The following is a 21,531-nucleotide window of genomic DNA, read 5'->3' as shown; positions in this document are numbered from 1 at the left end:
AAACTACAGACAACAATACTGTATATTAATAATTTCTTATTTTATTTCTTTATTTTTATGCCAAGTACTGATGTTGTTGTTTATACAGAGATCATTTTTATATAAACCCACATTGACAGTAATGATAATAAAAAAAGTAAAGCCCCAAGAAAAAATAATAATAGAAAAAAAAAAAAAAAACGAAATTGTATAAAATAAGATAGTAAAAAAAGATAAATAAATAAATAAATGAATCCAAATAAAATAAAAAATAAATACTATAATGGGTGTTGCAATCAGGGATAGTGCTGTGCTTTTTTACCATGGTAGTGTAGTGTAGCATGAGGGAAAAGAAAAAAGTGAAATTACAGTTACGTACAAGATAAGTTACATTATTCCCCAGGAAGTACATTTATAGCAGAGATTTATGATATTAGTTATTTTAAATCACATCATAAAACTCTAAAATTGTTGTGATGAAAATAATATTGACAAAATAAAGGTAACTTATTCGTATAATTTGTAACATAATTCATAATAGTAATACATACAGTTAAGGTCAGAATTATTAGCCCCCCCTTAATTATTAGCCCTCCTGTTTATTTTTTTTCCCAAATTTCTGTTTAACAGAGAGAAGATTTTTTTTCAACACGTTTCTAAACAGAATAGTTTTAATAACTCATTTCTAATAACTGATTTATTTTATCTTTGCCATGATGACAGTACATACAATTTTACTAGATATTTTTCAAGACACTTCTATACAGCTTAAAGTGACATTTAAAGGCTTAACTAGGTTAATTAGGTTAATTAGGCAGGTTAGGGTAATTAGGCAGGTTATTGTATAACAATGGTTGTTCTTTAGACTATCAAAAAAATATTTTCCATTACATTAAAATTGTGATTTACATTCAAATATTTGTTTACAGAAGATGCAAGGAATGCTTACAGGATATACAAGAGTTGTTTTATTTAATAATGCGTATTTTCTACTTTTAATATGAAAATAATTAACTTTGTTTATTTATTTTCACAATTTTGTTAGAAAAAAGTTACTGTTGGTTTTAGGCAATGTGTGTTTTAATTTCAGTTTATGCTCAATAAATAATCATAGATAGCAGTCAGTGTGTGTTTCCATCAATTGTTTGAAAATCAAGTAATGCACCCTCCATTCAGAACTCTCTCACTTGATAGATATGTGAGCATATTTACTGAACAAAACTTGTTTGTGAATTATAATGGAAAAAAATAAAAAATAAAAAAATAAAATAATCGTTCATTAATCGTAATCAAGTCAAAATGTTCAATTAATCGAGATTTTGATTTTAGACCAAATTGCCCAGCCCTATTAGAGACTGTTTTCTCGAGGCATCTAGAGATCAAGTCCTGTGAAGAGACGATGCCAACCAACGCGGACTTCTAGAGGTATCCATAACCCTGGACCAGGCCGTATCTTGAGCAGATGCTGTGGTGATCATGAAGGAGTGGAGAGCATGAGACTTATTCCTGAAAGACCCTAATGACAGATGAGTCTCTGCATTGATCTCGTTGGCCAGCCTGAACACCTGCCGGTGACCTACACACACCTGCAGCTTCTTCACAATGGATAACCAGAGCTCTCCAGCCTTCAGTGCCCAGACTGCAGCTCTGCACAAGTTTAGCCAGAGGAGAAATGGTCATGCCCAACTGAGCCTGGTCTCTCTCAAGGTTTTTCCTTCACTTTCATCAATTGGTGAAGTTTTGTTCCTGGCCACGGTCGCCGCTGGGACTTGTGGAGCTATGCATCGATGGATTTGCTCTTCCGTGTTTGGACTTTCAGCAGTGGAAATTAAACTACACTGATCTGAACTAAACTGAACTGAACTTCGTCTCGGAAAACTGGACTGACACAGTTTTAATTTACTCAAACTTGTATGTTAAACTGCTTTGACACAATCTACATAGCAAAAGCGTTATAGAAATAAAGATGAACTGAATTAAATAGTTTTCATCATGACTCCAATGTGGCCTAGTGGTCATTTTCACCATGCTTTTCATGAAAGAAAAAAAGGAAAGGCATTTTCCTCCTAGCCAGTAGGGGCCACAATACCACCATCAAAAGTCAGTGATTTCTGCCGAAAAAGCATTGCGGATTGTTTTGAACGTCTTCACTCGTACAATATTTACAACGTCCTATTATTTGCTGTTTTTACGGAATTATCATCAAAATATATGACAATTTACGTTGTGTAAACTTTCCGGATTTGAGCTCAAGTTGCGGTAGACCGTCAACAATGATACACAAGTGTGTGATCGGCGGCTGCCCGAACCGATCGGACTCCATTATTCACTACATGCTGCCGGAGGAGCCGCAGAGACGCAGCCGGTGGATGAAATTTATCGAGGACAGTGAAGCTGCTGTTGCTGTGGGAAGCGCAGGCTCTTCGTGGCGGGTGTGTGGAGATCACTTCTCGGAGGAGAGTTTCTTTACTCTGGATCTGGGCTTCAGCACATGCAGGATCCTGAGCGTCGAGGCGGTTCCGACTGTTCATCCTGCAGCCCGGACAGCCGAGAAAGAGACACCGGTAAGATGACTTGTTTTCATCATTTCATTTAATATACGTATTAACTGATATAACGTTATACTGATATTTTATATAAATGGTTTTTTTGTGTGTGTACATGAAATGGGTATATATTATAACTTTCTTTATATTAAATAGGTAAAAAGTATTACATGACAATAAAATTATGCAGTTTTTATTTAAAAATAATGAAAATGATGAAAAAACCTGCATTTGTTATGTGAAATATCTAAATATGGATGCTAAACGTTAAACAAATTTGTTTCTAAATAATAAGCAACACATTATACATAGGCATTAACACAGACAATACAAACAAATAAACAAAATGACATCTAATGTACTTTAAAAAACATTTATACAACATTTAATTGAATTTAAGTGTAATTTCTAAGATGTTTATGTAATTACAGGTTATATAATGAAACATCAGTATATTTAAAGGTGCAGTATGTAAGTTTGACACCCAGTGGTACAACTGGGTATTGCAGTTCTGGATCAAAACAAACGCAAGCGCAGGTTGCCAGATTGAGGAGCAGGAGCGAGACTAACTAAAGAGCCTAAAGGCTGATTTAAATTATATTATGTATTAAGCCTCACTCACACTGTGCGACTCGCAGCAGCAGAGTGACAAGCGACCGTTTATTTCAACGGAGGGTGAAGTCTGGCGACCTCAGTCTACGCGAGCAACAGTAGGCCTATCGAGAATCCAACTTTATGCAAATGAAAAGCGACTTTCTTGAGTGACAGCCTATAGGAGCACCAGTAGAGCTCATGTGATCTTCTCTCAGCTTGCCCAGAGGCCGGTTGCATTCTCCATGCTGTAGACCTACACAGACCTGCGTTTGCATTCAAAGTGACAGGCATTTACAAAGTTGCTGCTAGTCTGAATGAGGCATAAAGGCAACAGCACCTGATAGAAGAAATGTTTTCCATATTAAAATGAGTTTTTGTTCTAACCAACTCCTTAAATTAATATATTAAAAATGGCTTCTATTTCAGATGAACAACAGAAAATGGACAATGATCACCTCAGCTACACCTCGTCACGTAGCGTGTTGTTAGGACACTTGGTTACAATGTAACCTGCTCACCTAATGTTTACATTCGTAATATTTATATTATTTGCTAATTAATAACCTCATGTGGAACTCTGAATTAGTATCTCATTTGTCCACCAGAGGTGACTGAATGAATGAAATGCGCTGTTTTCTACAAAGGCAACCCAGGGTGCTGAATTATAATTGGCTATACTGGCATTGGGAGGGTTAAAAGAACCAAAACAAAGACAGACGTTCTGGCACGGAAAACACATTTTCAAAGCAGAATAACTGACTTGAGCATTGTTATTCAGATAAACAAGTATGCTCACTTTGCATGTTTCTTAAATATCTGCAAACATATTATGGTATTTTTAAGCACCATTGAGTGTTCCTTATTTGAGAATCACACTTGGTATTAGCTGGTCAAAATGGGATGAACGCCTGTTAATATGTATTTTTTTAGTAAAATTACTCATTCATTCATTCTCTTTTCGGCTTAGTCCCTTTATTAATTGGGGGTCAACACAGCGGAATAAACCACCAGCTTCCTTCTGCAACCCATCTCTGGGAAACACCCATACAACACCCATACACTACGGACAATTTAGCTTACCCAATTCACTTATACCACACGGAGCACCCGGAGAAAACCCACACGAACACACGGAAAAACATGCAAACTCCACACAGAAACGCCAACTGACCCAGCCAAGGCTCGAACCAGCGACCTTCTTACTGTGAGGCGACAGCACTACCTACTGCGCCACTGCGTCGCCCTTTAGTAAAATCAATAAAATGTATTTTTGTTTAATAATTTTTCTATGTTGTTTTGAATTTTGAGCAGGTTTTATGGTAATAATTAATATTTATGCAGTAATCAACAATTATTTTCCACTCAATGGAAATTTATGTGATTTGTTTTGTTATTTTTTAATTACTGCAGTATTTCCAGGTAAAATCGAGACTGCCATTCAAAAACAAAAGGCAGATTAGCACCATCTGGTTGAAAAAAAGAAAGAAAAACAATGACCTTTATGGTTAATTATCCTTTTATATATAATTTATAAATCTTTATATGTAATAGGGTTGGGTCGATAGACGATGCCATAGTCCATCACCGATGGCCAATAGACATCACGATGCTGAGCCGGCCTCGCGATCCTTTGCCGCGCCCCCACTTAGGCCCCATTTACACTAATACGTCTTAGTTTTAAAATGGCATTTTAGAACAAAAACGATACACGTCTTCATTTAGCATTTCTGAAAAGCCCTCCTTCCACACTATACAGCTGAAATCACACATCACGTGACCACGAACACACACTCTGTCATGCTGCAGCATATGCGTGCATCTGAGTCCAGCAGTCAGCAGGTGCTTTGAGCACAAAACCCCAGAGAGCAGTGCACGTCGGACAGATTCAAGCATGTACCACTGAATCGGGTCTCAGTATAGTTGTTAAACGTGATATTTAATGAATCTTGTCTCTATCTAACGACTCTTTGACATGTCACATCGTCATTACACTGCTTCAATCTTTCGCTTTTACGCTTGTACGTAGTAATTTTAGCGAAAACCTCAGACACTGTTGGTTGGTTCCTGTTGGTTGTGCACCTTTTTTACCAACCAAGTTTGTCGACGCCATTATAAGGAGGACACAGATCACTCTGCCTATTCATGCCAGAGTCATGCGGAAAAAGTGATTGACAGGTGGTAATTTGTTTGTAACTTATCTTTATTTATGATTTGGTTATGGGTAAAACAAAGACCATACGGGTCAGGTAGCTGAAACAGTAAGCTACAAATAATAAATTAGTTATGAATTAATTAATTATTCATAAATAATTAATTCACTGCGGCCTATGACGATGATGCCATCGTCCATCGCGATGTTTCAGATTAGACATTGTACCATGCCAAATTGGTCGACATCGCCCAACCCTAATATGTAATATATTAGGCTACATTTAATGTACGATTACATTTGTGAATAAATCAAAGTATATGTAAATGTTACATTAAAAAATGAAAATAAACTTCATATTTTAATAAGACTTGATTAAAGTGACGTAAACGTTGTGTGCATGCTGTACGTAATAATCTATTATGTTTTATCGAACAGGAAACAGAAACTGAATGCGCTGAAAACAACACATGTAGCATCACCATTTCTGAAGCCATTTCTCTGGCGTGCGTCAAGGATGAGCCCGTCGAATATGAGCTGAGCACCAACGCTACACCAGGCCAAGAGCACAACTCCTCTCAGGACGAGGAAATGAAGGATGAAGAGCTGGAGCAGGCCGTGACCGACGACAGCTTGGTCGTAGAGCCTAAAAAACATCGCGCCAGCGCAAACTTAATCAACTGTCCCAAATGCAGCCAGAGGTTTCGCAGCAGACGCACGCTGACCAAACACTGGCGGGCTCATCACGCTAAGAAGAAACCCAAATCTGAGCAGAAAGAAAAGTCAGGGCTCAATTCAGAAGCCCCGATGAATCCAGAAGATAGGTTCCTCTGTCGGCAGTGTGGAAAAGGCTTCGCGCATCAGGCCTTTCTAAAAGCTCACAGGAAAGTCCACGAAAACGCTGAATCAAGCATGCCGTTCGCTTGCCATTTATGTCCCCGAAGATTCGGCTACAAAGTGGCGTTTGCTGCCCACATGAAGCATCACTCGTCCAAACTGACCTGCGTGTGTCCCGTCTGCGAAAACAGCTTCCAGTACAAAGGGTCTCTCGTTCAGCACCTCAAATCGGCTCATGCAGGAGAGCGACTGTGCTGCAAGACCTGCCATAGGAGCTTCCTGAGGGTCAGCGGCTTCATTAACCACATGGACAAACACAACGTCATGACTCCGTTTTACTGCGACATCTGCCAGATCTACCTGTCGCAGCGGGGCTACTCTAAACACATGCTCACCCACAAGCAGAAGATCCAGAAGAGCGGCCCCGGAGAGTCACTGGAGGAGATGATGGAGCCGCTCAGCGAAGAGGACATGGACGATTCACTGGATTCATCTGTGGTGGAGGAGGTGGAGACTGAAAAAGAGGTCCTGGAAAAGGAAGAACTTCAGCAGGATGATCATGAGGAGCAGGAGAAGAGCGAGTGAGCTGCACTGTAAACAATATCTGTTACTTAACAGTTTCTGTATTTTGTGATTCACAAGTGCTTTCTGTTTATTTACGGTTGTGAATTGCATTATGGGATGTTGATCTATGTTCTGTTGACTTTTAATGTTAAAAATTCAACTGTACAGTTTAACAAAGTGACTTTTGTTTAGTAGTAAAAGAAATAATATATAGAGAATCAAGTCTTTAAAGTAACAGAAAATGTATCGGCAGTCTATTACAAGGTTTTTGGATTGTAATATACTGTACAACCCCAGAAAATATATCATTTTAAACTAATAAATTGTTCATAAAAGTCACTCTTTTTTGAACTTTTCAAGGTTAAAAGTTGATGAAAGAATGCAATTCAAAAGCATAAATAAATATATAATTAAATGGGAAAAAATATGAATCACAAAATATGACAAACTGCTAATTTACGCATATTGTTTTTTCACAGTGTGAGGTGATTCCTGTTTTTTTTATCTGTGTGTGTGTGTGTGTGTGTGTGTTTTGGTAGGATTTGGTCCTTCATTACAGAAAAAAAATAGTTTAATTAAAGAGATGGATCACTCAGAAATGCAAATGTATTCACTATTAACTCTCCCTCAAGTGGTTCCAAAATCTTTACAAGCTTCTTTCTTCTGCTGAACACAAAAGAAGATATTTTGAAGAAAGCTGAAAACCTGTAACCATTCACTTCCATAGTAGGAAAATCTTTGCGAGTTTCTCAAGAAGAATACAAAAGAATATAGTTTAAAGAAAAAGCTGTAGCCAATGACTTCCAGAGTATTTGTTTTTCCTATTATGGAAATCAATGGTTACAGGTTTTCAGCTTTCTTCAAAACATCTTTTTTTGTGTTTATCAGAAGAAAGAAAATTGTAAATGCTTGAAACCACTTGAGGGAGAGTAAATAGTGAATACATTTGCATTTTTGAGTGATCTATCTCTTTAATAAACTTGTATGACCCCAAACTGAAAATTCTGCCATTACTCGCTTACAAGTCCCCGGTTACAGCTTTTTCTTTAAACTATATATATATTTTTGTGTTTAACAGAAGAAAAAAAATTGTAAGCAAATATTGACAGAATTTTCAGTTCGGGTAATACAAGTTTATTTTTAAAGAGAAAGAATTACCCAAAAATGCAAATGTATTCAGTATTAACTCTCCCTCAAGTGGTTCCAAAATCTTTGCGAGTTTCTTTTTTCTGTTGAAAACAAAATAAGATATTTTGAAGCTGAAATCTGTAACCATTGACTTCCATTGGAAAAACAAATACTATCAAAGCCAATGGTTACAGGTTTCTTCAAAATATCTTCTTTTGTTTTCAACAGAAGAAGGGGACTTGTAAGCGAGTAATGACAGGATTTTCAGTTTGGGGTCATCTAAGTTTATTTTTAAAGAGAAAGATCACTCAAAAATGCAAATGTATTCACTATTTACTCTCCCTCAAGTCGTTTCTGACCTTTACGAGTTTCTTTCCTCTGTTGAAAACAAATGAAGATATTTTGAAGAAAGCTAAAAACCTGTAACCATTGACTTCCATAGTAGGAAAAACAAATACTATGGAAGTCAATGGTTACAGCTTTTTCTTCAAACTTACTTAGTGTTTAACAGAAGAAAGAATCTCGTAAGCAAATAATGACACAATTTTCAGTTCAGGGTAACAAGTTTATTTTCAAAGAGATAGATCACCCAAAAATGCAAATGTATTCACTATTTACTCTCCATTTAGTGGTTCCAAAATCTTCACAAGTTTCCTTCTTCTGTTGAACACAAAAGAAGATATTTTGAAGAAAGATGAAAACCTGTAACCATTGACTCCCATAGCAGGAAAAACTAATACTCTGGAAGTCAATGGTTACAGCTTTTTCTTCAAAATATCTTCTTTTGTGTTCAGCAGAAGGAAACTAACAGCAAATAATGACCAAATATTTAGTTTGGGGGTTTAATACAAGTTTATTTTTAAAGGGATAAAAAAATGAAATTCTGCATCTGTTACTTTCATTGTTTCTGCTGTTAAACAGAAAAGATGATATCTTGAATGTTGGAAAGAAACTGGTAGCTGATGTTTACTTCCATCATATTTTTGTTATCCTAAAATAGAGGTTTGTAAGGAGGTTAATTAAGAATAAGTGTTCAATTTTGGGTGAACTATCCCTTTAATTGTTGAATGTTAGTTAGATTAAGTAAACTGAAGATGTAGGCAAATCACTGTATCATAACAATATATGTATCATGGTAGTAATGTTCAACTTCCATTAATGTTGGGATTATTCCATGTACGTATTCATGAAATCATTTCTTAAATGGACAATTAAAATATCATGCATTTTTGTGACTTTAGGATGCATTTATATTGACGCTACACCAAGGCTGCATTAACTTCATCATGACAATAAAGACATTTATGATGTTTAAAAGATTTGTTTCAAATTAGTGCTTTGTTTATCAGAATCCTGAGAATTTTTTCCACATGAAATGCTGAAATAAATGTTCATATAGTTGCTTTAAATAGTTTTTTTAAACTAATTTTGAACAGAATAAATGACTTTACTGTAAATTATTTTACACACACACACACACACACACACACACACACACACACACACACACACAACCTGACAAAAGTCTTGTCGCCTATCCAAGTTTTAGGAACATCATATATAAACTTCTAGTTGATCATTTGGTATTAGTGGCTAATATGAAAGACATGCTCATACCTTGATTTATAATTGTTTAATTAGTTCAGTAAGATCTGACTGCTTAGACAAAAAATTTTCACTTAACAGAAATAATGTCCAGTATAGAATATAAAGTCATGGTGCAGTGGAAAATGTATTAATATTGTGTATGACTCCCATAAACTTGGAGGACTGCATCCATACATCTCTGCAACGACTCAAATAACTTATTAATGAAGTCATCTGGAATGGCAAAGAAAGCGTTCTTGCAGTACTCCCAGAGTTCATCAAGATTGTCTGGATTCATCTTCAATGCCTCCATCTTACCTCAGACATGCTCAATAATGTTAATTTCTGGTGACTGGGCTGGCCAATCCTGGAGCACCTTGACTTTCTTTGCTTTCAGGAACTTTGATGTGGAGGCTGAAGTATGAGGAGTGCTATCCTGCTAAAGAATTTGCCCTCTCCTGTTGTTTGTAATGTAATGGGCAGCACAAATGTCTTGATGCCTCAGGCTGTTGATGTTGCCATCAACTCTGCAGATCTCTCGCACGCCCGCATACTGAATGTAAGTCCAAACCATGATTTTTCCTTCACCAAACTTGACTGATTTTTATGAGAATCTTGGGTCCATGTGGGTTCCAATAGGTCTTCTGCAGTATTTGTGATGCAGTTCAACAGATGACTTATCTGCCACTTTCCAAATGATCAATTAGAAGTCAAGTTATTATTTGTTGCTCTTACAACTGGGATAGACGACAGGACTTTTGTCAGGTAGTGTATGTGGTTTACGACGAACCCCAACCCCCAAATCCAGTCCTCACAGGAAACCTGTGGCAAATTTTGAATGTCAAAATAATTGCAGCAATTACAAATTGCTTGGAATTCTCAGAAAAGAAAAAATTGTGGAATTTGTTTCTAAAAATAAACATTAGCTCGTTTCACACAGTTATACTGGTGAATATCAACTTTTTAATACGGTATGGTAAATTGAAAAAAAAAAGCTAAACGTTTTGTAATTTGTCCGGAAAAGCACCGTTCACACATCCATTTCAAAATACGGTAAATTCTGAAATAATTAACCCGAAATGACCTCTAAATGGCTGCACTTGTAAACATGAAGGGGGTCAAGCTTTTTGTTTCACTTTTATTTAAAACTTTAGCATTCATGCACCTGCTCTGGTCCAAGCCAAACCAAGATACAATTCATTTTAATTTAAAGCTGTTTTCTTTTCCTACTCTTTGGCTCACCCACAGTGACAAGAATTATGTGACTGATCGGACCCTTTAATGTGCTTTCTTTTTTTTAAATTTAATATTATTATTTTTCATTTCATTTATAAATTTTTGGCAAATCACGAAAACAATTATATTTTAAAAATTATAGATAGTATCAACTTAAGCACATACAATAAAAAAAACATACCCATAAAAATAAAGGTAAATAATAATGTGGCTTAAAGGTGCAGTAAGTTTGACAGTGGTTGAACAATGTATTGTGGTTGAACAAGGTATTGCACTCCTGGATTAAAACAAAGGCAAACTGCAAATCTCGTCACGCAGCCTGTTGTTAGGACATGCAGTTACAATGTAAGCTGCTCACATAATGCTTACATTCATAATAGCTATATTATTTGCTAAGTAATAACCTCATGTGGAACTGAATTGGTCTCATTTCGCAGTCTGCTACTGTCCACCGGAGGTCGCATTTCCGTCACGGAAACATGCTTTCAGAGACTTCCTTTCAGAGCCTTCCTGGGCGGGTTAAATGACCAAAACAAAGAGTGTTCCGGCACGAAAAACACATTTTTAAAGCAGAATATCTGACTTCCGCATTGTTTTTCAGATAAACAAGTATGTTTACTTGGCATGTTTCGTAAATATCTGCAAACATATCATGGTATTTTTATGCTTTAGAAGAGTTAAAAAAACTTATATGCAGCACATGTAACAAAAACTACAATTATACAATCTGTTTGACACAATACACTCTACTTTGAACCTGGGAAAGGAAAAGAATCAATTTGCTGGAACAAAGATTGTCTATATCTGACAATTAAACATGCTCTTGGATATATTTCCTAAATTGTTCCCATTTTATTTGGTTTCTAAAGATGAAAACAATCACAGTCCTGCCAGATAGTTTTTGTAAAAATGGCAAACTTTTATTTTCTACATGTACAAAAGAAAGAACAGGATAGCAGCTTGCTTACATGGACAGCAACATTTCCAGCACTCTTCCAAGTGAGGAAAAATACAACCGAGATGAAAAGAAAATGTACAACATATTAAAACTTACGCAGAAAAAAACAACCCCCAACAACCTGCAAGGAATTAGAAGTGGTTAAATTAAAAAAACAAAACAAAGAGTGGTAAACACCTCCTCCGTCATGCTCTTAAACATGAACTTCCACAGAGCTACTAGCTAATATAGCATCTTGCCCATGCACATTTATAAAAATATGTCAAGGCTGAATGTAGTCGCTTCAAAAAAGTCACTACATATTTTATCTCTGAGCAGTCCTCCTGTTCTTCCCTACATACAAACAAATACACAGGTCAGCAGGTGATACAGCCGTATACTTATTTCCGTCCCAGCGTATGTTTTTTGTATAATGTATTGCGTTTCACCTGAGTTCTCTATTGGACATTCTGTGGTGTTTTTTGTTTTATGTAGGCCTCCACTGCATTTTGTGCTTTGGATTTGGTTCACATTGTGGTTCTGTATAAAGAGTGGAAAGTGAACAACAGCAGACATTCAGACTCGTCTTACAGTCGTCCGTCGATCAGCTTTGAGGGTTTTTCTTAGATTGTTGTTCTAATTAAACACAAGGCTCTGTTCATATCAGTTGTGCAGCTTTAGAAGAATTGCTCATTTTGTTCTCGCAGTTTTGAGTTTATATCTTGTAAACTGGAAAAAAGAATCTGAATTGCAAGAAATAAATTGTGGTTTGTCGAAACAAACTACAAACTGATTTAGCTTTACGCTGATCTTTATCTCATAATTTTGACTTTATAAATTGTGAGTTTGTGTCTTACAATTTACAGTTTTTATCTTGCAAATCTGAGAAAAATGTCAGAATTAGGAGGAATAAAGTCAGAATTGGAAGAAAATGAAAGAAGACACAAATGCAAGAAATAAAATCACAATTTGCTGATTTTTTTTATCATAAACTCAGAATTCTGACTGTTTTTTGCAATTAAGTTTATATCTTACAATTCTGACTTCATGAAGGGAGATTTTGTATCTCGACTTTGAGCTTCTATCTTCCAAATCTACAAAAAAAATTGTAAGAAATAAATTGTAGTTTGTTGAAAAAAAAAGAATTGTGAGAGATAAACTCAGAATTCAGATTTCTCTTTTCTCTGATTTTTATTTCCCTATTTTGACTTTATGAAGTGAGATTTGTATCATAAAATTTTGAGTTTATATTTTGCAAATATGAGAAAAATTTCAGATTTTGGAGAGGAATAAAGTAAGAGCTGCAAGAAGATGTAAAAAGTTACAAATTCAAGAAATAAAAAAAATCGCAATTTGCAGAAAAAAATTAAACCATATATTATTATAATATTATACATTTTTTCCAATCTGAAAAAAAGGCAGAATTGATAAGAATGAAGTCAGAATTGCAAGAAATAAATTGCAGTTTATTAAAAAAAAAGAATTGCGAGATAAACTCAGAATTCAATTCTGACTTTATGAAGTGTGATTTTGTATCACAAATAAAGTCAGAATTGCAAGAAAACGAGTCCCAAATGCAAGAAATAAAATCACAATTTGCAGAAAAAACTGAACCATAAACTCAGAATTCTGACTTTGTTTTTTGCAATCAAGTTTATATCTCGAGTTTCTACCTTTCAAATCAAGAAAAAAATCTGAATTGAGGAGAATAAAGTCAGAATTGCAAGAAATAAAATGCATTTTGCTGAAAAAAAAAAGAATTGTGAGATAAAAACTCATGATTGTGATTTAGCTTTTCGCTGATTTTTATCTCATTATGACTTTATAAATTGTGATTTTGTATCATAAAATTTGTAGTTTATATCTTGCAAATCTGAGAAAAATGTCAAAATTGAGAGGAATAAAGTCAGAATTGCAAGAAGATGAAAGAAGACACAAATGCAAGAAATAAAATCACAATTTGCAAAAAAATAAATTAAATCATAAACTCCAAATTCTGACTTTGTTTTTGCAATCAAGTTTCTATCTTGCAATTCTGAAGTGCAATTTTGTATCTCGAGTTTAAGTTTCTATCTTACAAAAATGAAAAAAGTCAGAATTGGGAATAACAAAGTCAGAATTGTAAGAAATAAACTTGTAATTGGCATAAAAATATAAAGAACATATCTAAAAAAATGTCAACACTCGCAACTGATTTTCTTTCTGCAAATTTTTTACAAGTTATAGCTTGTAATTTTGACTGATTACGTTTACACACTTGCAGTTTTGAGAAATAAATTAGTAACCTGGTTTTAATCATGACTCTCAATTTGGAATTCTGTTTGAACGACTCGTAACAGTGAGATTAAATAGCTGCATTTACTGTTTTATTTGCTCTCATTTTTAAAAATTCTGTGGTGGACGCATGCAGGCTTCCATATAGTACACCACATCTATAATGGTTTGGAGGGTCTTTCGTTGTGGAATCTGTTCAATAATAATCCTTTATTCACTCTAAAGTAGCCCCAAACCAGTACGTCTTGCTTTCCAATCATATTATTTATCCATACTATGGACATTAAAGGGGACCATCAAATGTCTACACACCCAAATTCTTCTAAACATTTGGTTTTATCCTTAACAAAGATGACGCAAATGGAAACTCCTACAGATTTGGAACAACTTTAGAGTGAGTGAATTGAGTGAATAACGTCAAAATATTCTCTCGTTAAATACAATCCTAATGTAAAATAATTGAGAACAATGGAACAGAATCTGAATATTAAACACGAACACACATGTCCCCATAGAACTGGAGCTTTTTGCAGCTTGATGCACGATTTGGCGCAGGAATTGGTCATCATCTTCTAAAGTAATGTGGTAGCTTTTAATAAAGACTGAGATCTGGTTTGTTTCTCTTGATGCGCTCAGATGATTTGCTCCTCGAAAAACAGGCTTCATTGATCTGCGTTTGGAGGCTTGAAGTCGCAGTGACCAGAGAAGGAAGATTTGGGTTGTCCACCAGGGGTCCTCAGAATCTACACTCGGCTCTAAGGCCTGGACGCAAGGTACTGTAGGCAGCAAGCAAGCCCAATTCAGGCTGTGCTCAGACCGAGCTGGAGGTCACGGGGTTGGAGGTGGAAGGTTTTTCTTCTCATAAGGCAGTGGAGGTCAGTTTTTTCACCCCTCTGCGCTGAGCGAGTATTGAACAGCCGACAGGTTCCAGAACAGGAGGAACGTTTCTGTTCAAGGCAGAGAATGTGGCAGCCATCGCCCCCTACAGGAGAGACAGTTTACACACAAATTTGGATGAAGTGACAGGCTCTAAATATACATTTTGCACAGTTTTACAGTCATTTATATAATGAAAGCTTATTAATTTGGCAATTAAAAATAAATTAAATTGATATACAGTTGAAATTATTAGCCCCCCTGTATATTTTTGTACAATTTCTGCTTAATGGAAATAAGATTTTTGTTAACATAATTAACAACTAATGTCTAATAACTGATTTTTAAGCAGAAACTTGAATGACAGTAAGTACAAGACATGCAAACTAAATAGTATAATCTGCTGGTTTTGAACATTGTAATAATGATATACAGTCATGTAAACAACTGAAACATTCTCCTAAACCCAACCCAAATTGACCCCACAAAAAGAGTAAATAAAAATAAAAATAAAATAAATTAATAAAAAATAAATAATCTAAATCTGGTTTAAATCTAAAAAGAAGGTATAGTTTCGACGAAAGAAATTACAGGGTTCCACATATTATAAAATAAACTGACAAAGTCCCTAATAGAGTATTTAATTTTTTCCAAATGCAAAAAAAAGACATTAGGTCTTTTCAGCCAGGAAAGATTTGCAGGGGCTCATGGGGATTTCCAATTTAGCAATATTTGTCTTCTGGCTAGCGATGAGGTGAAAGCAATATTATGAATATGGCACTTATTATATAAAGCGTCATTAGGAGGTAGACTGAAAATTGCTATTATTGGGCAGGGTTTCACAGAAATATTTAATAACCGATTAAAAAAAATCTTTGTTATGATGACAGTACATAATACTTTACTAGATATTTTTCAGGATACTAAACTGTAAAACCCAACAGTCAACTTCATCAAATGAAATGAGTTTAGTTAACTCAAAAGTGACTGAAAGTCAATTCTACTCATTTGAAAAGAGTTTTGAACTCAGTGTTGAAGGTAATGAGTTTATTAAATACTTCATTACTTCAACTTAAATGGAGTAAGTTCACACTAATAGATTAGTTTTTTAACTCAAATGGTTTGTAGCAATCGGTTTCCTCAAATGGTTTGAATTACCTTAACTTTTGGGGTTTTACAGTGCAGCTTTTCAGCTTAAAGTGCAATTTAAAGGCTTAACTAGATTAATTATGCAGGATAGGGTAATTAGACAAATCATTGTATAATGATGGTTTGTTCTGTAGACAATCGAAAAAAATATTGCTTAAGGAGGCTAATAATATTGACCTTAAAGAAAATTTAAAACTGTTTTTATTCTAGCCACAAAAAGAAAGTAAGGCTTTCTCTAGAAGAATTACTATGAAAAATTCCTTGCTCAGTTAAACATCATTTGAGAAATATTTTGGGAAAAAAATAAAATAAATAAAAGATAAATCACAGGGAGGCTAATAATTTTGACAACTGTATGTGCAGAGTTCCCACACTTTCATAAACAGCTGATTCAAGGACATTTTAAAGCACCATTAATTTCATATCAAGCACCTTTGTAATTTACGCCCCCAGCATATGTAGTGCCATACAGTCCTTACTGTACTAAGCATTTCACTTACACTTAATTACATTAAAAATGTCAGAGTGATGATATTTTGAATGTGTCATTTTCAACAATTTAGACCTTTTTAAACCATCATGTTCAAAGAGCTTTAAAAGTTGTTGATCAGTGCTGGGCGATTTGGCCTAAAATCAAAATCTCGATTAACTGAACATTTTAACTCGATGACAATTAATGAACGGTTATTTTATTTCTTTTGCCCTCACAGTTTACGTACAAGTTTTGTAATAAAAATAATAATTTTAATGTAATAGAAAATATGCCGTCACAAGGCATCTCTGGCGGAGCTTCCAATCTTTGTTAATGTAGTGCAAAAGTGCGACATGTAATTACTTTTTTTAAAAGGTGTGCAGAAATGCCAGCTCACGAAGGCTGCGCCGGACCATACCTGTGCATTCAAATATCTGTGTATTCAAATACTCGTTCGACGCAGAAGTATAAATCAGCCCTAACAGAGCGGGGTCACGTGACTCCACATGCGATTGGGAAAGTAATTGAAATAATTGATCAGGAAAATTTTGATCGATTATAGGTTCTGAATGTCGATTTTGATTACTTTTCGATTAATTGCCCAGCCCTAGTTGTTTAATTCAAAACTGGTAATATTCAAATTTATACATGTATGTGCATCATTGGTCATAGTTCTTATACAAGATTTTAATCCAAGATTTTTAAATTGAGATTTTCTGTTTTCTTTTATTCTGTTTTTTTGACAGCAGCCTGACAATAATTAAAAATGATACTAAAAAACAATTTTACTTAAACTTTAATTCAAGCGTTTTCAAGGACCTTTGTTTGTTTTCTTTTAAGTACTTTCCAGACCTTGAATCCATATGTCTGAAATTCAAGCACTTTCAAGAAGCATGTGAACCCTGTATGTGCATTTGGTGTTTAAAAATAATATAATATAGTTAGTTTTGAATAGGGGCGGCATGGTGGCTCAGTGGTTAGCACTGTCATCTCACAGCAAGCCTTGATGGTTCGAGTCCCAGCTGGGCCAGTTGGCATTTCTTAGTGGAGTTTGTATGTTCTCCCCATGTTTGCCTGGGTTTCCTCTGGGTGCTTCGGTTTCCTCCACAAGTCCAAAGACATTTGTTGAGGTGAATTGGTAGGTGAATTGGGTAAAATAGGTCAATCAGGTAAAACACAAATGGCCTTATTAAACGAGTTCATGTGTGAATGTTAGAGTGTATGGATGTTTCCCAATACTGGGTTGTAGCTGGAAGGGCATCCGCTGTGTAAAACATAGGCCGGAATAGTTGGCGGTTCATCCCGCTAAGGTGACCCCATGATATTTAAAGGGACTAAGCTGAAGGAAAATGAATGAATGAATAGTTTTGAATATGTTTTACTATTTTTTATCTTATACTATAACTTTCGCTACTTCATTTTGGTGAATATTCAAGATAATGCCATTTTTAAAAGGAAAAAATATCATTAAGGCTGTTAGAAATACAGCTTTGCCAAATAATGTCTTATTTTTATAAAAATCATTTACAGTTGAAGTCAGAATTATTAGCCCCCCTGTTTAATTTTCCCCCAATTTCTGTTTAACGGAGAGAAGATTTTTTTCAACACATTTGTAAACATAATAGTTTTAAGAACTCATTTCTTTTATCCATGATGACAGTAAATAATATTTGACTAGATATTTTTCAAGACACTTCTCTACAGCTTAAAGTGACATTTAAATGCTTAACTAGGTTAATTAGGTTAACTAGGCAGGTTAGGGTAATTAGTCAAGTAATTGTATAATGATGGTTTGTTCTGTGGACTACCGAAAAAAATGGGCTTAAAGGAGCTAGTAATTTTAAAATGGGTTTTAAAAAATTAAAAACTACTTTTATTCTAGCTGAAATAAAACAAAAAATACTTTCTCCAGAAGATAAAATATTATCAAACATACTGTGAAAATTTCCTTGCTCTGTTAAACATCATTTGGGAAATATTTAAAAAGGAAAAAGAATTCAAAGGGGGGCTAATAATTCTGACTTCAACTGTATATATTATTTAGCTTTAATATAACAAATATTTAAAATAATTTAACTTGGCTGACCGAATTTTTATTTACATATTATTTTTATTATATTTTTAAGATTAAACAACTTTTATTGAGTGATTAATGCACTGATAATTATTGTTAAATAATTTACCAATTCAGTTAATGCCCTGGGAAGACAAACAGCATTTCAAGGCTATTTTAAAATAATTCTGTGAATGTTTCTAGACTTTTTTTCCCCTTCAGCTTAGTCCCTTTATTCATCAGGGGTCACCACAGCGGAATGAACCACCAACTTATCCAGCATATGTTGAACACAGCGGATGTTCTTCCAGCTGCAACCCAGTACTGGGAAACATCCATACACACTCACATTCTCACACACACACACTACGGTCAATTTAGCTTATTCAATTCACCAACAGCGCATTTCCTTAGACTGTGGGGGAAACCGGAGCTCCAAGAGGAAACCCACACCAACACAGGGAGAACATGCAAACTCCACACACAAATGCCAATTGATCCAGCCGGGACTTGAACCAGCGACCTTCTTGCTGAGAGGCGACAGTGTTAACCACTGAGCTACCGTGTCGCCCCTATTTCTAGACATTCGGATGTTATTATATAGTGTAATGTCTAGAAGGCCAAACCTTAACCAGATGTGGTGCGTCCTGTCTGTTGAGCTGGTAATTGGGGAGCTTGTCTTTGTATGTGATCCAGGGATGCTTTAAAACCTGTGCAGCAGTGAGTCTTTGATGAGGGTCTACATGCAACATCTTTGACACCAGGTCCTGTAGGAAACAACAATAAACATGATTCTTCCAGGAACTATTTTCATTTGGTGGAGCTTTAATGAGAAGGGACAGGTCACGCAATCTACGCCTTCACTAATTCCAAATTGGAGTTTCTCTCTTGGGTTTAACAAAAAAGAAAATACTCTGATTTATGTTGGTAGCAAATGACTTCCACAGTGTTTTATTTCTTACTATGGATGTCAATGGCTACTGGTTTATGGTAAGTGGTAAATGGCAAGTGGTTTATTGTCATTTTTGGATAAACTATGTCTTTAATAGAGATGCTCTTCTCAGATTCGCACCTTTGCCTGACAGGAAACAGAGTTCCAGAATCCTCCTGTGAGGGAAAACTGCCCGCTGCCGATTCGAGCCAGAATCTCCTCCGGCGTGTCCTCGGGGCCATTAGCAAATGGTGTAAATCTGAGGGAAAAAAAGCGTGGTGTTAGTTCAAAACAAACCCATTTTGAATAGACACGCAAACAATTCATCAACAATCAAATAACTGACGATTATCAATTAAATTGATACACTCTGCTTGGAGAAACAGAATGTGTGTTGTGTTTTCTTTGCCAGATATGACCAACAGAGGACCATGTGGGAACATTATATTATATTAACCACCAATGACAAGGTTCTGAGGGCTGGCACACACTAAGCCAATGGTCGGCTGTTGGGTTTCATCTGTCCATTTGGTGTGTTCATGCACAGCTTTTTGTTCCGGACGAGAGCCGACACAGGGCAACAACACAGTTGGGTTCTGTCGATGTTAGTTGTTTGGTGTTGGCATGTTGTGTCCTGGCTCTTACAGTTTTTCCAAAGTCAAACTGAAGCACTTTTCAAGCACTTTCCAGGTGCATTTTCTAACTTTTCCAGCAAGTGTGGTGAATTACACATACGTAGGGCCATACAAAATCTGCAGACATTTTTTTCTATTTCTGCACAGAATTTTGTTAAAAATCTGACAGAAAATATCACTTTACAAGCTGTATTGTCAATAAATCATATGATTATTTTCATATTAGTCAGGAATATTACTGAAATTAATTTTAAACTGAATAAAATAAATGTATACACATTTACACAAGTAAATAAACAGAATTATGATGGGCTAAAAATCTGCGGAATTCTGCGCGCGCAGATTCCGTGTGGGTCTACACATACGTATATGTTCAATAATCACTTGACAATTGTATGTGGGAGTCTCTCCTCACCCCCACTAGTGCTACATCACATTACATCACATGTTAAGTGTTATTTTATTCTATTATATAGTTTATTATTCTAAGAATGGCATGATTTTTGATGGGATGCTTGCCTAAAGTCCAACATTAAATGACTGTCATTTACTTTCTTGAATGTCATTTACTTGCATCTTGAATATGCCATCTTTCATCTTAAAATGACATTTATTTTGATTTGGAAGGTTGCAGATACGAAAGTCAGACGGATCATGCTACAGGTTTACATTTCATGCTAATACTATTTTATTTACTATAAGACTATAACTATTGTTACTTGTTATTATTTGTTAACTATTATTATTATTTAGAAATTAAATTATTATGAAAGCAAATTTTTTCAAGCCCTTTATCCAAAATCGAACCCCTTTTTAAATCTTGAAAACAATGGATTAATTCAAGCACAGACGTTTTTTCAATGTGGGTAAATGCTGAAAAGCATATAGAGATTTTGGAGCACAATGTGCTGCTTTTTTTCCAGGGACACCCATGCATATGGGACAATGTTGACTGGCCTGTCTGCAGTCCCGACCTGTCTCTAATAGAGAATGTGTGGCACATTTTAAACCACAAAATTCGACAACGAAGCTCCAGTACTGTTGCCCATCTTAAGACTAGTTTGCAGAAAGAATGGGATAAAATTGCACCTGAAACAATTCGTCACTTCAGTCCTAAAGTGTTGTGAAAAGGAATGGCAACATTAAAAAGTAGTAAATGCTTTACTGTTCCAACTTTTTTAAATGTTTTGCAAGAACCACATTGATATACAGTTGAAGTCAGAATTATTAGCCCCCCTGTTTATTTTTTCCCCCCAATTTCTGTTTAATGGAGAGAAGATTTTTTTCAGACACATTTCTGAACATGATAGTTTTAATAACTCATTTCTAATAACTGATTTCTTTAATCTTTGCCATGATGACAGTAAATAATATTTTACTAGATATTTTTCAAGACACTTCAATACAGCTTAAAGTGAAATTTAAAGGCTTAACTAGGTTAATTAGGTTAACTAGGCAGGTTAGGGTAATTAGGCAAGTTATTGTATAATGATGATTTGTTCTGTAGACTATCGAAAAAATTGCTTAAAGGGGCTAATAATTTTGACCTTAAAATGGGTTTTAAAAAATTTAAAACTGCTTTTA

At 35.2% G+C, this 21,531-nt stretch overlaps 2 protein-coding genes across 4 annotated transcripts in view; one reads left to right on the top strand and one right to left on the bottom strand.

Annotated features, from left to right (window-relative positions):
• Positions 1-2,116: 2,116 nt before the first annotated feature.
• On the top strand, positions 2,117-9,091 carry si:dkey-226l10.6 (zinc finger protein 845). The gene is made up of 2 exons (XM_056451181.1): positions 2,117-2,543; positions 5,707-9,091. The coding sequence occupies exons 1-2, from the start codon at positions 2,253-2,255 to the stop codon at positions 6,688-6,690; spliced, it is 1,275 nt and encodes a 424-aa protein (XP_056307156.1). The 5' UTR covers positions 2,117-2,252; the 3' UTR covers positions 6,691-9,091.
• Positions 9,092-13,906: 4,815 nt separating this feature from the next.
• Positions 13,907-21,531, bottom strand: part of rps6ka3b (ribosomal protein S6 kinase, polypeptide 3b) — a 98,366-nt gene continuing 90,741 nt past the window's right edge. For all 3 annotated transcript variants that reach the window (XM_056450802.1, XM_056450804.1, XM_056450803.1), the window contains 3 exons: positions 19,454-19,571; positions 19,008-19,148; positions 13,907-14,813 (listed from right to left, as the gene is read on the bottom strand). In XM_056450802.1, the coding sequence (XP_056306777.1) occupies positions 14,691-14,813; positions 19,008-19,148; positions 19,454-19,571 (382 nt within the window). In that variant the 3' untranslated portion in view covers positions 13,907-14,690. The remainder of the gene's footprint in view (positions 14,814-19,007; positions 19,149-19,453; positions 19,572-21,531) is intronic.

Source organism: Danio aesculapii, chromosome 24 (genome assembly GCF_903798145.1).
Source record: "Danio aesculapii chromosome 24, fDanAes4.1, whole genome shotgun sequence".
In the NCBI taxonomy this organism is placed as follows: domain Eukaryota; kingdom Metazoa; phylum Chordata; class Actinopteri; order Cypriniformes; family Danionidae; genus Danio; species Danio aesculapii.
This window is presented reverse-complemented; position numbering and strand designations above follow the sequence as displayed.

What these genes read in the sequence shown, in the direction of transcription:
- si:dkey-226l10.6 (XM_056451181.1), top strand. Translation starts at nt 2,253, where the DNA reads ATGATACACAAGTGTGTGATCGGCGGCTGCCCGAACCGATCGGACTCC. An exon ending in CAGCCGAGAAAGAGACACCG is followed by an intron (nt 2,544 to 5,706) that starts GTAAGATGACTT and finishes TTTATCGAACAG; the next exon opens with GAAACAGAAACTGAATGCGC.